Below are 17,127 nucleotides of genomic sequence, written 5' to 3' on the forward strand. Positions count from 1 at the left end.
TTGAGCTGTTGCAAAACAGCCCCTATAGCCAAATCTGATGCGTCTATAACCAACGACAGCTTAGCCTGACAATCTGGGTGTGCCAGAAGTGCCGCGTTGGAGAGGCTTTCCTTAGTCTCTGCGAAAGCTTTCAGAGCAACGTCATTGAGGATAATGGGAGTGGAGCCTTTGACTGAACCCATAAGTAGGGCGTTAAGAGGAGCTTGTGTTTGCGCGGCATTAGGCAGGAAACGCCTATAAAAATTGGCCATACCTAAAAACCGTCTAAGCGTCCTAACGTCTTTGGGTGGGGGAAAGTTGTTAATGGCTTGTACCTTTTCGTCCAGTGGTTTGGTTCCGCTCTCCGAGATACGGTAACCTAGAAAAGTTACCTCGGGAGCCCCAAAAACACACTTAGACAAGTTGATTACCATGCCGTAGTCCCTAAGTCTGGTAAATACTTGGCGCAGATGCTGCTCATGCTGAATGCTGTCCCTGCTAAATATGAGAAAATCGTCCAAATAACAGTAAACGAAATGCTAGCCCGCGCATCATCTCATCTACAAATCTTTGAAATGTTTGGCTAGCATTTCGTAGCCCAAATGTCATGAAAGGAAATTCATACATTCCAAAGGGGGTGGTGATCGCGGTTTTTGGTATATCGTCGGCACAGACTGGTATTTGGTTGTAGGCTTTCACAAGGTCGATGGTGCTAAACGTACTACAACCAGTGATATTGTGCGCAAAGTCGTGTATATGACGCACTGGATACCTATCTGGGATGGTCCGGGCGTTGAGTTGCCTATAGTCACCACAAGGGCGCCAACCGTTGTCTTTTTTCGGTGCCAGGTGTAATGGTGATGACCATGGGCTATCAGACGGTCTAGCTGTACCATCAGCTAGCATGGACTCAAATTCTGCTTTTGCCACCTTCAGTTTCTCGGGTGCTAAACGCCTAGGTGCACAAGCGACTGGAGGCCCTGGTGTAGTCCTAATGTGGTGTTGTGTATTGTGGCTTACCGTACGTTGTGTACCAGCTGGTCGCGTAATTTCAGGAAAATCGCGCGAAAGCAAAGCATGGTAGTGGGAATCGCCAGTCAGAACCTTCACAGAAAGAATATCATTAGTATTACAGGCCAGTGAAGCTGGAGCAGACAGAGTAGTGGTGTCGTCAATTAATTTTCGATTCTTACAATCTACAATCAAGTTATAGTGACACAAAAAATCTACACCTATAATGGGTTTCGTCACATCAGCCACTATAAATCTCCATGGGTAGTTGCGTCGGAGTCCAAGGTCCAGGTTGAGCTGCGAGTACCCATACGTGTCAATGGTTGATCCATTGGCTGCTGTCAGTTTGTAACTGGTAGGTGCACGACGCTCTCGTAGCTGGGTCCGTGGGAAAACGCAGAGGTCGCTACCGGTGTCGACCAAAAACTGGGTTTTCGTGGTGCGGTCAGTTACGAAGAGGCGACCTGGAGAGTTGAGGCAGTCGTCTGTCGCCATTATCGACTGCCTGTGGCATTTCCCGACTCGTTGTAATCGCACGGCTTCTGGCATTTGCTTGCCTTAGCCCCGAACTTCGCGTGGTACCAACAAACGGGGTACCGTCGATAGTTGGAAGCAGATCGTGTTCTGCTGCGGGATGTCGAACGCCACCGAGGTCGAGTTCGGTTCGAACGGTTCTGAGAGCAGTTTGTGGCGCGAGTCTGGTCTTCGAGCTTTAATGCGAGGCGTTCCACCATTTTCCTCAACTCCACGATTTCACTGGACTGGCTGGCACTACTCGTCCCGCATGTCGAAGTGGCTGCGACGTTGCATGGAGAAGTTATTTCTTGTATTCGGTCAGCAAGGTCCGACAGCTGTTCTAGTGAATGGGTAGGCTGCGATGCTAGTACCGTCTGGATACTGTTCGGCAGGCGGTTACTCCAGATAGTTCGAATAAACTCATGTGGCACGGACGGACCGGCCAGGTCCATAAGATGTCTCAAAAACTGCGACGGTTTTCGGTCACCTAACTCTTCATGAGTTAGCAATTGCTTGACCTTCTTTTCATGGGAGGCGGAAAGACGTCTGATGAGCTCGCTCTTAATTTTATCATAGCGATTGCTGGTCGGAGGATGCACGATAATATCCTTTACCGCCTTCGCGTGAGGAATGTCAAGGTTAGTGATAACATTGTTGAACTTGATGTGGTCCTCTGTAATACCATAGTTTTCAAATTGGCCTTCTAGAAGTGCAAACCAAATTTCTGGGTCCTCTGGAGAAAACGGAGGCACCTTCAAATTAAACTTCCGAATGTCGTTGTCGTGTATCGTGGAAACGCGCATTTTTTTCGTTCGTCGGGGTTTTACACTGCTACCTCCATGAGAACCAGCGGTCTCGACAGAATCACTGCTGCTCATTATGGTGTTCTTCAGGGGTCACCAGTATAGACGAGTCTTGTTGTCTCCCGTATAGGTGTGGTTGGAGTATGTACGGGTCGTCCGGACTTGTAGCGTAATTGAGGTAAAGGTAAGTAGGTACCTGAGTAGGCGCCGTCGGTGTTCGGATAATAAATTAAAATCGACACCTTGCACACTAATGGAATGTTTATTACAATTAACACTTAGTCCACACGAAAATACAACACAGTCTATAATTATTATTATAATAATGAAGAATAGAAGGTTACGAGCACAGAGAGATATAGTTTATAGGTAGTACACAGAAGACACTTTACACGACAGTACAGTAACGCTAAACACAAAGAAAGCGCGTTATCACAAGAGATGCAAAAGCTTCGAAAACAATACAACAGTATATAATTAGCAGAAGCGACGTGCGTTCAGTACGAGGTAAGTTTCGACTGGGCGTGGCTAGCCGCGATCAGCTGCGCAGGAGTGCTTCTCGATCTACCCGCGACATTCCGTCCAAGCGCGCGTGTCCACAGCGCGAACGAACGGGCGACCAGCTGATTGACGCGGCACGATAAATTGTCGTGTGTGTATGTCTGTTTTGTATGTAATGTAGTAATAATATATTAATAGATATGTTATATGTGTGAATGTATATTCTGTCTGTATTAATAATTATATGAAATAAATATATTATATAAGTTTTATATTGTGAAGAGTAAATGTGTATGTGCATGGAATGTGGGATAAGCCCACATTAAGATTCGTTTTTTATATACGCGGATAATGATTAATCGGCAAGTTCGTTCCTCTGTTGTCTCTCATGACTTCCTTAAATTATCTGGTCTGCTGATACCTTTTGAAAATGGCGGTGTACCACTAATTCTGGTTCTCTAAATATTTGATCCGCACCCTTATAGGTGTGTCGAGTTTTAATTAAGATAACAACCCTAGCAACTTGTGTAGAGATCTGGCATTCCCAGTAACAATTGACACTTGATACGATAAACAAGAGAGTCAATGTAAATTTTAAACAAATAAAAACCTAAATTTGAATTATTTTATAGGAATAAGAGAGTGTTAACTATGAATGTGAAAGAATATAGAGGAACAGGTAGACCTAAGAAGAAATGGATGGATTGCGTGAAAGACAATACGTGTCAGAGGGGAGTGAGCGAAGAAATGGTATATACGAAAACATATTGCGCCGACCCCAGGTGACTGGGAGAAGGGCAGGAAAATAATGAACGCAATAATTAATAAATAAACACTTCAAAACTTTAATTAGAATTATGGCCGCTTATTAATCCATGATCAGGTAGTTAATAGTTAACTAAATACTCGCTAAAGAAAACAAGCGAGTCTATTGAGATTTGAAAAACTCTAACCTAACTCTATTATAGAGAAGATAGTAGGTGTTTATCTAACACCTGGGATCCTCTTAACCTTATAATGAAGACCCAAGTGAAACAGCCAGACCTCTTGAGAAGGAAAAGAACTTCACTGTATATCAAAATGACAACAAAAAACAACTTCGTCGTTCGGGACCACGGACACTAAAGTATTAAGTAGAAATAATAAAATGACAACAACGCGAGATGAAACCGTAAAAAATATGTAGTCCTAATCATGCTTACGACTCGTGAAAACCGCAGAAAAATACCTAATCAATTCTATACCGTAATGTATTCATTATCTATATGCAAATTTATTTTTAAACGAAAAAAAAATTACAGTTGTTTTTATAAGGTTTTGTCACTTCGAAACCAGCGGCAAAACATTCGTCCTCTTTGCGATCGTACGTAGAATGGACGATTGATTTACGAGCCACAACAACGTGATGCGCACATATCTTGTCATCATTTGCGTATCAAATTAAGAGGTCAAGCGACCACAGACTCGATCATATGATAAAGGAACTCCGTTGAATGTCATAGCGGACACGTAGGACGTACAAAACGCCTTTTCGCATTAAAAGTGTACAATTTCCAATAATATTCGAAATTGAGATATATGTTTTCACTACTATTAACAAAATTAATACATAATGTGGCGGGTAGCCATCATACAACGCAAGATAATTGACAGATGCCTGAATCTCGCTTACGACATTTTCAAGATAAAGCGCATATATACAAGTTCCGAACAACAACATTCGGACCGTCGGTCTACCGAGCAAATATCAGCCGCTCGGTGGAAGATCTTCCCTTTGTCGTATATTCCTACAACTGGTGACCCTGAGCGTTGATGATCCGGTCGTGGGCTGCGATGAACTGTAGGGGCGTGATTCAGGCATCTGTCAATTATTTTGCGTTGTATGATGGCTACCCGCCACACATAATATTGTCTTACTTTAAAAGACAGATAATGTAACTGGTAAAAATGAAAAAAAAAGTTGCAAATATGATTAATATTAAAAATATTACATGTTAAACCTTTAAAACACTCTCCTGTAAAATTAGTAACTTTTGAAATTATATACAGTTTTAATGCGAGAAGACGAAAGTATCACGCAGCCCCTTATACTAACAGCGGAAAAAAAACACATTAATGCGCACGAGTTTCGCCGAAAAGGAAACGCAATGCGTTAACCGGTTGTATGTGGTTTTTCAGCTCCGGTAGAACACGTCGACATTGCACGTCCTTGTAGATGATAAGCGGCGTGTCGTGAAGGGTCGCGACCCCGCTATCTCGTTCACTTAATCGGCCGCTCCATCGTATCTGCTTCACTCGTCTCTTGGTCTTCTGATAGTCACCACGCATCGGTTCCGCGGCTCTTGACCGGCCGTGTTTCGATTGATCGTACAGTGATCGTTACCATCGCGAACTCTTCTAAAACGGTTAGCATTTTTTCGTTGAATACATCGAAAATAAAACGTTCATACGGCTCATCTGATCATCTGATAATTAATGCTCACGGTCGCTAAAGAACATGCCCCTGCATAATTGCGATGGTACTTTTCGAACAATGTTTGTGTAAGGACATGTTGTAGCTCTCAGAAAACACCGTGTAAGAGAGTTCATTCCACGGTCGACTTGTACGTGGGAAAATTTATCTTTAGAAACAGACTATAGTTAAAAAATTCCCGGATTTTCCTCCCAACTTGTTTGGGTTGACCTTCCAAGTAGTCCCGTGATCCCGCGCCACACAAAACGGTTATAGGTTGTCTTAGAGATTTTTAGATTATTTCTGAAGTACAAATTATTAGTGTTAAGAACCAATGTTATTTATTTCAGATTGTAAGAGCGAAGGAAATATGCCGAGCGTGGTGAACGGGACTAATGGCGCGGGCGTCGACGATGACATAGTATTGACCGGTCTGTCTGGGAAGCTGCCGGAGTCCAACAATATCGAAGAGTTCGCCGAGCAACTATTCGCTGGAGTGGATCTCGTCACCGCTGACAGCAGACGATGGGTCCCAGGTGAGTCAGCGGAGAAATCAGTTAAGACTTGTCTGATCAAACGATTTCCCAATATTATCAACGATGATTATTACGCTTTTCCTCGAAATTTTAAGTAGTCATTTGGAAACGCCTTCACACATTAGCCGTCTAGCCGATAAGATTTGTAATTTCTATTATGTTTTGCAAACAACACATCGATCCTAATCATCAGACAATTTTTACATTAGTAATTAGAAATTAATGAAAGTAAAACTTTTTCACATTATAATTTATTTACTTAGTTATATTCTCTTATATTATAATAATATGTTCAATAGCAGCTGTTGCTTGAATCATATAATCAGATATTTTAACAAATATAAGTAATAACTATTATTAGGTACTTTTATAAATTTGCCCTTTTTTCCCCTAAAACCATACTATACTATAATATATATAAACAAAAAAGCTTCCGGTAGTTTGCGTCTATTAGTATCTGACTTGTTTGCTTAGTGCGATGTTTTTAACGTTCTCGATAGCGTAAAAGTTAAATCAAATTTGTATGCAGTTGAAACAGCGCTCCTAGACACGTCATCTCGGATCCTCCCGATCCACTAACGGTGCTTCTAGGTACTTCAAGCACCGGTCACCGTTCTCGTCGAACCCGTCGCTTGCGACGAAGGGCTCGACGAGTAAATTAACTCCCAGACACAGCCCACTGAGTTTCTCGCCGGATCTTCTCAGTGGGTCGCGTTTCCGATCCGGTGGTAGATTCTGCGAAGCACGGCTCTTGCTAGGGTTCGTGTTAGCAACGTCATCAGGTTTGAGCCCCGTGAGCTCACCTACAAAAGTTAGGGTTACGCTGACATAGCCTCTCAAGGCTCTCAGCTTAGGTAGGAAAAAAAAAAAAAAAAAAAAAACGCTCCTAGCGGCAAACATAGGTCGCGTTTCCGATCCGGTGGTAGATTCTGCGAGGCACTACTCTTGCTAGGGTCAGTGTTAGCAACACTCCGGTTTGAGCCCCGTGAGCTCACCTACACACGTTAGGGTGAAGCTGAAATAGCCTCTCAAGGCTATCAGCATAGGTAGGAAAAAAAGCGGCAAACATAGGCGAACGTTCCAACTCGATAAAAATTTGAGTTAACTTTTACGCTATCGACAACGTTAAAAAACTCGCACCAAACACACAGCTCGGCACTATCGTACAATACGCTAGCGCAAGCTGCGCAAATGATTGGATGTATATTTTGTTTGAATATTTTCTATGCAAATCTATGATCTATTTATAATAGGGGATATACACCGTAATATTAATGACTGCGTAATGCCACATGTTTTGTTAATGTTCTTTGATAGTGACTTTGTCCGCATGCCACAAGTTAGGTAGCTTGAGGACCCGCATGAAAATTTAAATCATTTATTTCAGCTTAATTTCATTAAAATATAATATTGTTGAATATAAAATCATGTTATCTTTAGCATCTGTTATGAGTTATGAGAAAAACCGACGAAAACAAATACAGCGAATTTATGTAATTTTTATAAATAAATAAAAACAGTGTTATATTATTCACTAAAATCTCTAATATTCGCTGGTTACCGTCGTTTTTCTGTTCCTATTTTAATCTAAAACAATGAACTTCAAACTGGTTTCGACGAAAAATCGGTCCAATAATTTTGGCAGTTGTTTTAAACAAACAAAAAACAAATCGAGACAAAAAGTAATAGGCGGGGGGGGATACGGAGTCACGGCCGTCTGAATGCGAGAATGAATATCTTTATATATAACTAGCTGACCCGGCAGACTTCGTAGTGCCAAATAAAAGACTTAAACTTTTGTATAAAATAAACTTTAAACAAACAAAAGGAATCCGTCCGACGGGGGACACATCAAAGGAAAAACAAAATTGTTATTTTTATTTAATTCCGAGCATTTTCATATTTATCTACCTTTTAAACCTTCTTATGGACTTCCATAAATAATTCAAGACGAAAATTAGCCAAATCGGTCCAGCCGTTCTCGAGTATTAGCGAGACTAACGAATAGCAATTCATTTTTGTATATATAGTTAATATATAATATAGTTTTTTTTGTCAACGAAGTATAGACACGCTATAACAATGTATGCAATTACAATTGTATAATAATAATTTGCATGTATGACGCCACGTAAATTTTCTTTGTACACGAAAACTTTGACCCTTTCTTTACGTAAACAAAAAATTGCTCCTTGTCGAAACACACTTGATATATTACGTGGTTCAAAATTTTCCAGTATATTATTCCCTTACTTATTACTATTGCGAGAATTCTCTAAACATAATATACGAACGGATCATTATTTACACAAAGTTAATAAGAAAAAGATGTGGCAAAAAATATTATGTCCTCTAATATTTAATGTCGATATTAGAAAAAAATATTATTAAGCATCAATCGTACGTAACCCTAATTATTTATAACTCAATAAAAACATTAACCGAGAAATAAAATTACTCAATTAATTATAGTATTAATTATGATTATTGATGACCTTTCAGAACGATAATATTTACTTCAATTTATGATCAGTGCGATAGTGACCTTTCTGAGCGTTTAGGTTTTCGATGCGACCTTATTTTCCTAAGAAAATATTAATTTAACTCACTGATTACATTACATTATTGAATCAGACGAGCAGCGATGATGTAATTAAACTTTACGCCCATTTAACCTTAATTACTTTATTTTAAATGAAATTATGAAGAATTTATCTAAATTTATTGCGTGATGCGCTGCGCACACAATGGCGGTGCTGTATCATTTTATTGATACGGAAAAGAAAAGAAAAAAAACTGAAACTGGAATTTTGTTTATAGATCTTCTTGGCCGTTGTTACAACACGTATTCATGTTTCATGTTTCAGTACGATTTAGTTTTATGATTCGGCTGTACGTTGTCGATCTTTGTGACTATAGATAGGGCTGGAATGGACAAGTCAGAATTACTCGGAAAGTAAAGTTTAAAATTAAGGTTAGGATATTACTATTACAAACAAACAAAATACTTTTCCTGTCTACTCAACGACATCTCTGACTTCAGTATTGCAAAAAAGAAAAAAATATATAATAAAAAAAAAAACACAAAAATAGCAAACCGAACAAAAAAAGTTAATTAATCACTGTTTGTTTTTTCTGTTTAAATGTTTGAGATATGAGTATACAATTTTATTGTTGTTGTATTTTTTTCGATCTTTGAAACGTGTGCTAGTTTTCAAGTTAATAAATATTATGCTGGCGGTTCGATTGCGGAATGCTCTGCCGGATGCAGTGAGAAGTGTCCAAACTATAAACTGTTTTAAAAGAATGGTGAAGGAACACTACTTATCTTCTTAGTGCTGTTTGTTTGCATCATCATTTATTATTTCCATACTGTTGTATTATGTGTATGTAAGTATATTAGTATGTATTGTATGTAAGTATGTATATTGGTATATAAATATTGGTATATATTTCATATTATATGTAAACGGTATATATTTTGTTTATTGTATGTATATATTTTCTATAATAATGTATTATCTATAGTACACCGCAACATACCTGCTATATTTTTTTATATTTTCCAGAATTTCTATAAAAATTAAACGGTTGTCTGGAAGAGATCGCTTTTAGCGATAAGATCGCCTATTGTACAAATGCTTTTTTTTGATTGTTTTTGAATGTAAATTGTGTTTTGGTGTGCAATAAAGTGTATTCTCTCTCTCTCTCTCTCTCTCTATGCTGGAAATTTCCGTTACATAAATAGATAGATACGCGTTAAGTTAATAAAAGCGAGTCTGATATAATAATATATTTATAGATGACGAGCACTCAGACGAAGAACAAAGAAACTTGTTCATCGCGCGAATGTTTGCCCGATGTGTGGGAATCGAACCCACGACTCTCGGCACAGCAGAGTCGCTAACTATTGCACCACCGCACCGAGTGGTTTTTTATTATCGGGCGAACGCTAATAAACGTAATTCAATACATGAAACACGTATCGAGGGATGAAAGGCAAAGGTATTTGGGTTAAGCATATTTACTGGTTAACACCGCCCTGCCTATGTCTGCCGTGAAGCAGTAATGCGTTTCGGTTTGAAGAGTGGGGCAGCCGCTGTAACTATACCGAGACCTTGGACCTTGTATCTCAAGGTGGGTGGTGCCTTTACGTTGTAGATGTCTATGGGCTCCGGTGACCACTTAACACCAGGTGGGCTGTAAGCTCGTCTACTCATCTAAGCAATAAACAAAAAAAAATCTTCTTTGTAATTAAAGGTGTGTTTTATTTGGTACTAGCTGACCCGGCAGACTTCGTAGTGCCTCAATCGATAAATAAAAGACCTAAACTTTTGTATAAAATAAACTTAAAACAAACAAAAGGAATCTATTCGACGGGGGACAAATCAAAGAAAAAACAAAATTGTTATTTTTATTTAATTCTGAGCATTTTCTTATTTATTAACTTTTTGAACCTTCTCTGGACTTTCACAAATCATTCAAGACCAAAATTAGCCAAATCGGTTCAGCCGTTCTCGAGTTTTAGCGAGACTAACGAACAGCAATTCATTTTTATATATATAGATAGAAGATAGATAGATAGATTATTATCATCAACAGTTCGATGTTTTTAATTGAACTTAAATTACGTTTACCACTTTTTTTTTTTATTGCTTAGATGTGTGGACGAGCTCACAGCCCACCTGGTGTTAAGTGGTTACTGGAGCCCATAGACATCTACAACGTAAATGCGCACACACCTTGAGATATAAGTTCCAGGGTCTCAGTATAGTCACATCGGCTGCCCCACCCTTCAAACCGATACGCATTACTGCTTCACGGCAGAAATAGGCGGGGCGGTGGTACCTACCCTTGCGGACTCATAAGAGGTCCTACCATCGGTAAAACACATTCAAATAGCAAAAGAAGTTTTTTTTGTTATGAGAATTTGAAACTGTAAATGACTCTTCTGTAAAGATGCAAAAGTGTCGCTTAAACCAAATAACCTTTCACCCCTGAATAAGTACCTACGTACCACCACCCCGCTTATTTCCGCCGTGAAGCAGTAATGCGTTTCGGTTCGAAGGGTGGGGTAGCCGTTGTAACTATACTGAGACCTTAGAACTTATATCTCGAGGTGGGTGGCGCATTTACGTTGTAGATGTCTATGGGCTCCAGTAACCACTTAACATCAGGTGGGCTGTGAGCTCGTCCATCAATCTAAGCAATAAAAAAAATATATATATATATATATATATATATATATATATATATATGTATATTGTCATAAGTCAACGTACCGGTGTCAAACTGTCAGTTAACGGCAGCTGTCAGTCAGAGTCAAGATCACAGACATAACGAGCCAAGTTCTCGGGCGATCGCTAAACAGGTTTCTGTCGTAACCGGCGCGACTGCCATTAATGATCTCCGTGCGTATTTGCTAGCCAATTTGTTATTTTTTTAATGTTTTGTTTTTTTTGTGTAACACGATTAAACCAGAAGCATATTATGTATATATGTGGCGGAACGAAAAGTAGTTTTTCCAATAAACACAACAGTTTTATGGCTCGCGCTGTACTGTGTGCTTAGTGCGAGTTTTTTAACGTTCTCGATAGCGTTAAAGTTAACTCTTAATTTGTAGGCAGTTGCAACAGCGCCCCTAGCGGCAAACGTAGGCAAACGTTTCAGCTCCATACAAATTTTCGTTAACTTTTACGCTATCGAGAACGTTAAAAAACTCGCGCTAAGCACACTGTTGCAAGTAACGCGTCCAAGTCGGGTAGCGAGGCAGATGTCAATACTTAATTCGACTCCGACGAAGAGTTCGACGTGCGATTTAGCCCATAGACACAGCCCACTGAATTTCTCGCCGGATCTTCTCAGTTCTTCTAAGCTCTTCAAGCACCCTTCACCGTTCTCGTCGAACTCATTGATTACGACGAAGAGTTTGAAGAGCGAACTAACCCATAGACACAGCCCACTGAGTTTCTTGCCGGATCTTCTCAGCGGGTCGCGATTCCGATCCGGTAGTAGATACAGCGAAGCACTGCTCTTTAGCAATTCTCTCAGGTTGAGCCCGTGAGCTCGCCTACCGGTACGCGCGAAGTTGGAATAGCCCCTAAGGCTACCAATGATTAGGTAAGAGAAAAAAAAGCTTAATTTAACTTTAAACACACGTACCTTACACGAACCGAACGACTTCCACGCGTGATAAAATAAAACCCGCAAAAATTTATAAGTTAAAGAAGTTCCAAAGTATATTCTCCCACACGGGTAGATACCACCACCCCGTCCGTTACGAGACATTCCTTCCAGTTTGACTGATGGGTCAGCGGCTATACAACGCAATTGAGAAATCGACCTCATGTCTCAAGATCGATTATGGCATTCAAGTTCATGAGCTTCAGTTAACCTCTTAATATCAGTAACCTCGTGATCTTGTCATTAGATGCAATAAAAAATAATGATTAAAATATCTTAGTAATACTGATATAAGATTCATGTAAATAACATAACTTATTATAAATAAATTATCTTACTTAATTGAGATCACGAAGAATTATTCAAAACATTTGAAATTAACATATTATTATTTACTTTTGGACATTGCCGGTTTGGAGTCGTGTGATGTCAGAGATTATTTATTCACAGTGGAATATACCTAACGATCTAATAGGAGATATGCAATCAATATTGCTTAGCCCCAAAATGACTTGTTCGCGTACGTCTTATTGTGCAAAATACAGATCATAACAAAGTCATTTTATTTTTTTATCTTTATCTGATGATGAATTTACATTTAACCGTATAGTAATTGTACAGAACTGGATTTTCACGATGAAGGAAACGCGTAAAAAAAGTCAAATACCTACTTTTAAAGTTGGCGTAATAACTGTGTGTGTGTATAACGTTTTTATACATTTGCCGCTAGGGGCGCTGTTCCAACTGCATACAAATTTGAGTTAACTTTTACGCTATCGAGAACGTAAAAAACTCGCACTAGGCACACTTATTGTAGCACGAATTTGTTGAAGGATGAAACATACTGTATATAACACAATTTAGACTACAATCATTATCTATCAAGACGGGTGAAGAAAATTGGAACAACATAAAAAAACCTGTCATCGTTCCCGTGGAACCCGTCATTTCGTTCGGCGAGTAAATTAACCCACAGACACAGCCCACTGAGCTTCTCGCCGGATCTTCTCAGTGGGTCGCGTTTTCGATCTGGTGGTAGATTCTAAGAAGCAATGCTCTTGCTAGAGTTTTTGCTGGTGGTAGGACTTGTGAGTCCTATTTCTGCCGTGAAGCAGTAATGCGTTTCGGTTTGAAGGGTGGGGCAGCTGTTGTAACTATACTTGAGACCTTAGAACTTATATTATTATCTCAAGGTGGGTGGCGCATTTACGTTGTATAATATGTCTATTGGCTCTAGTAACCACTTAACAACAGGTAGGCTGAAATGGTCTCTCAAGACCATCAGCATTGGTAGGAAAAATCAGCATTGGTAGGAAAAAAAACAAAACAACATCATCTCATTTTACAAATGTGGGTTAAGAAAGTACAAATACAGAACAATATTATTTTTTATCGAGATCCTTAAATTATGCTTCGAGAAAGACCAGAGATAATGCCTTGTGAATCCGGTGTCAACTATATAGGTCGAAGATACTGAGGACTTATGTATAGTGTATTGTCTTGTGCTTTTATTGGTCTAAGATTACAAAGATTTCTTAGAATTTCGTCATTCACGGCTACTTAGCGTTTAATTGACGGTATGTCGTTACCATCAGGACAGGAGAGGAAATCTGCCATTGACTGCCACTAATTAGATAGAATTTTCATTACAGCTTGCTGTGTTAATTTATTACAACTGTAAATATCAAATCTTATGAAGAAGTTTTAAAATTTAAAATACAGATTTATTGTAATTTTATAGTGGTATGTAAAAATGTAAGATAAATAAGTCGTTACAAGTTCAAAGCGAGATTAATGTAATACACAGCATCCATTTCAAAAAAAATTGTAGCCCTATTCATAGAATATAAACACTTGACTCAGATGTTGTTTTCCAAGTCGGAATCTGTGGTAGAGGTCTCGATTTTTTCATAATATTCTAAACACAATACTAACGATCAAAATTCGGGACATAAATCATATTATATACATAAAACTTTATTATCTATTTACACGTTACATGAAAAAAAAATATAATGACATATCGAAATTTAAAATTGTTTTTAAGATCGAATTCTGAATTTAAATTTTAAAAATAAATATAGAATATATAACAAGGAAAACGAAATCAGCTCACACTAGCATCGTGGTTATTATTATTTGAATAGGTACAGCAGTACAGACAGCCAATGACCGAATTACGTGTGACGAATGATTATTAACTGTAACGGAACTGAATTGTAGACGCCTTCATACTCAAGACAATAGTATCTTTCTCTATTGATAAATGTAATTTCGCTGTAGCGAATGACTATAGTCGTGTAAGTGAATCAAAGACTGCAAATTTTTATGAACGCGCAGATTTGCCTCGCCATTTTGTTTACGTTAAATTTGGAGTTTAGTGGTAATAAAACGGATGGAATTTTCGCGGGAAAAACAATTATTTGAGACAGCCTCTCGTCCATAAACTATGAGTCGATTAGTAAGTTCATGGGAGCGTTTATGGAATTACATTTATAGTTTCACGACCCAGCGACGCACCGTAGCTTTAACCGATGCACTCACCATGACACCATCACTACATAGTATAAAACAAAGTCGCTTTCTCTGTCCCTATATCTGTCTGTCCCTTTGTAAGCTTAAATCTTTAAAACTACGCAACGGATTTTGATGCGTTTTTTTTTAATAGATACAGTGATTGTAGAGGAAGGTTTATATGTATAATAACATCCATGAAATAGTGGAGAAATCAATAATAAATTACAGTTTCCGAAGCGAAGCGAGGGCGGGTCGCTAGTGATATAATAAAGTGCGTTATTTGTCGAACTCAGCGTCTTGCCTGTATTTTGTTATCATTTCTTGGAAAGGTCAGATCGCGATCGTTTCAATGCAATTTAAACTTCGATATCTTAGCCCCTCGTAATCGTAAAATGGTCTGCGATATTTAAGTCGCGTTGTCCATGGACTCTAAGAATGTAGGTAGGTATCTAACAGTGTAAGTTTGTACCGAAAAACGCACGGCGTTGTACAGTTGTTAATACAATTCATTATGACTATTAAAATAACGAATTTAGTTTTCCCAGACGTGTGCATGTCAATAGAGAATTGTTAGCACTAGTGCATCTTGGAAATATCAACTTTAAAACGTGAGCGATAAAGTTTTTATTTCTGCAAATTTTTCGGCGAAAACGATGATCGTGCCCAGCGGTCTGCAGGCATGCATTGACGACGGTGACGTCATGTAAGTGGCGTGATTCACACACACCAACGTTTTGGCAGCGTGCCGACACGAAATTTTGAAGTGTGCGTGCAGATTACATCGGAACAGCTCGTAAATTTTACAATGGGTTTTTAGCGATGAGAGTATTCGCTTTTATTATCACATTATAGTTGAGTTGTGTTACGTATTTGAACAAAAAAATTTTTCTATTAGATAGTTGTTCACCTATATTACCTGATTTTTGGAAGAAGATATGTAAAAATTGTGTTACTTTTCATTATATCTATTGTGTCATAGACACATAAAGGCCAAACTTAATTGACGAACAGCTAATAGCGTCGCGTCACATTGTATGACAGGAAAAACTTGTAAATATTTGTACTGTGGCGAACTTCCGCGAGTCGTGACGTCATTCGAATAATAAACATCTGATAATATCGTCTAATAGCTCACGCGATGATGAAAATGCATTACACTGAAACAAAGTATTATACCTAATACGATAATAATTTCCTATTTGTTATGAAAACGCAACTAATTTAATCTTATATCTTTTAACGAGCAATTATTGTATATACTAATATTATAAAGAGGAAAGATTTGTTTGTTTGTTTGTTTCGAATAGGCTCCGAAACTACTGGACCGATTTGAAAAATTCTTTTTCCATTAGAAGCCGACATTGTCCCTGATGAACATAGGCTACTTTTTTTTTTTTGTATTTTTTTTTTTTTTGGTTTCATGTGTGTTTTAATGTTTCCGAAGCGAAGCGAGGGCGGGTCGCTAGTATATAAATATATGTATAATCTGAATACCGGAAGCGGCTCCAACGATTTTCATAAAATTTGGTATACAGGGGATTTCGGGGGCGATAAATCGATCTAGCTACGATTTATTTTCAGAAAATGTTGTTTTATTCATGTTTTCAATAATCAACTTTATCGATAATTTTGATTTTTTATTTAAATAACCAGTTCCTAATTTTTTATTATTCTGTCGGTTAAATCGAAAAATATTATTCAAATATCGTCATTTTATTAATGTGTAATTCGTATTTAAATATAATTTCTAAAATACACAATTTATAAAAAAAAAAACAAAAACGAGCAAATCTCGGTCATCCAGGTACTGAAATTTAAATACTGAGAGTATTAAAGTTGTTTTTTGTTTGTTCAGGTCTCCACGGTCTGCCAGAGAGGAATGGAAAACTTAAAGACCTCGCACACTTCGACGCCACGTTCTTCGGGGTTCACGCGAAGCAGGCAAACCTCATGGACCCGCAGCTCCGTCTTTTATTGGAGCTCACGCACGAGGCCATTATTGATGCCGGTTTCAATCCAACTGAGCTGCGCGGTTCCCGGACTGGCGTTTACGTTGGCGTCTCCAACTCTGAAACAGAAGAGATGTGGACCGCCGATCCTGACAAAATAAACGGTTACGCCCTGACTGGGTGCTGCCGTGCTATGTTCCCCAACCGCATCTCGTACACGTTCGACTTCTGCGGTCCCTCGTACGCCGTGGACACGGCCTGTTCGAGTTCAATGTTTGCGCTTGCTCAAGCCGTGACGGCGATGCGCGCGGGTCACTGCGACGCGGCCATCGTTGCCGGCACCAATCTGTGCTTGAAGCCCGCCAACTCGCTCAATTTCCACCGACTGAGCATGCTGTCTCCGCAAGGTCGTTGCGCTGCGTTTGACGCCAGCGGCAACGGTTATGTGCGGTCGGAAGCGGCCGTGGTCGTGGTCTTACAGCGCCGGGCCAACGCGCGTCGAGTGTACGCAACAGTGCGGGGCGCGAGGATGAACACAGACGGAACTAAGGTCCAGGGCATCACTTTCCCCTCGGGGGACATGCAACGCCGACTTGCGAAGGAAACTTTTGAAGAAGCCGGCTTGAGGCCGCAAGATGTAGTGTATGTTGAAGCTCACGGAACCGGTACAAAGGTAAATT

The 17,127-nt window shown here is 39.2% G+C and overlaps 2 protein-coding genes across 3 annotated transcripts in view; one reads left to right on the forward strand and one right to left on the reverse strand.

Moving 5' to 3' along the window:
* The window catches only part of LOC110385370 (fatty acid synthase), a 54,759-nt gene that overhangs the window by 15,432 nt on the left and 22,200 nt on the right, over nt 1-17,127 (forward strand). Inside the window, exons 2-4 of one of the 2 annotated variants that reach the window (XM_038014152.2) lie at nt 4,989-5,215; nt 5,613-5,798; nt 16,354-17,120. In XM_038014152.2, coding sequence (XP_037870080.1) covers nt 5,633-5,798; nt 16,354-17,120 — 933 coding nt within the window. In that variant the 5' untranslated portion in view covers nt 4,989-5,215; nt 5,613-5,632. The remainder of the gene's footprint in view (nt 1-4,988; nt 5,216-5,612; nt 5,799-16,353; nt 17,121-17,127) is intronic. The other variant, XM_062671277.1, reaches the window with a different exon arrangement.
* On the reverse strand, nt 1,485-2,384 carry LOC119629087 (uncharacterized). Its single transcript, XM_038013705.1, has one exon. It carries the CDS (start codon nt 2,382-2,384, stop codon nt 1,485-1,487), a length of 900 nt encoding a protein of 299 aa, XP_037869633.1.

The sequence above is a fragment of the Bombyx mori genome, chromosome 11, assembly GCF_030269925.1.
Source record: "Bombyx mori chromosome 11, ASM3026992v2".
NCBI lineage: Eukaryota > Metazoa > Arthropoda > Insecta > Lepidoptera > Bombycidae > Bombyx > Bombyx mori.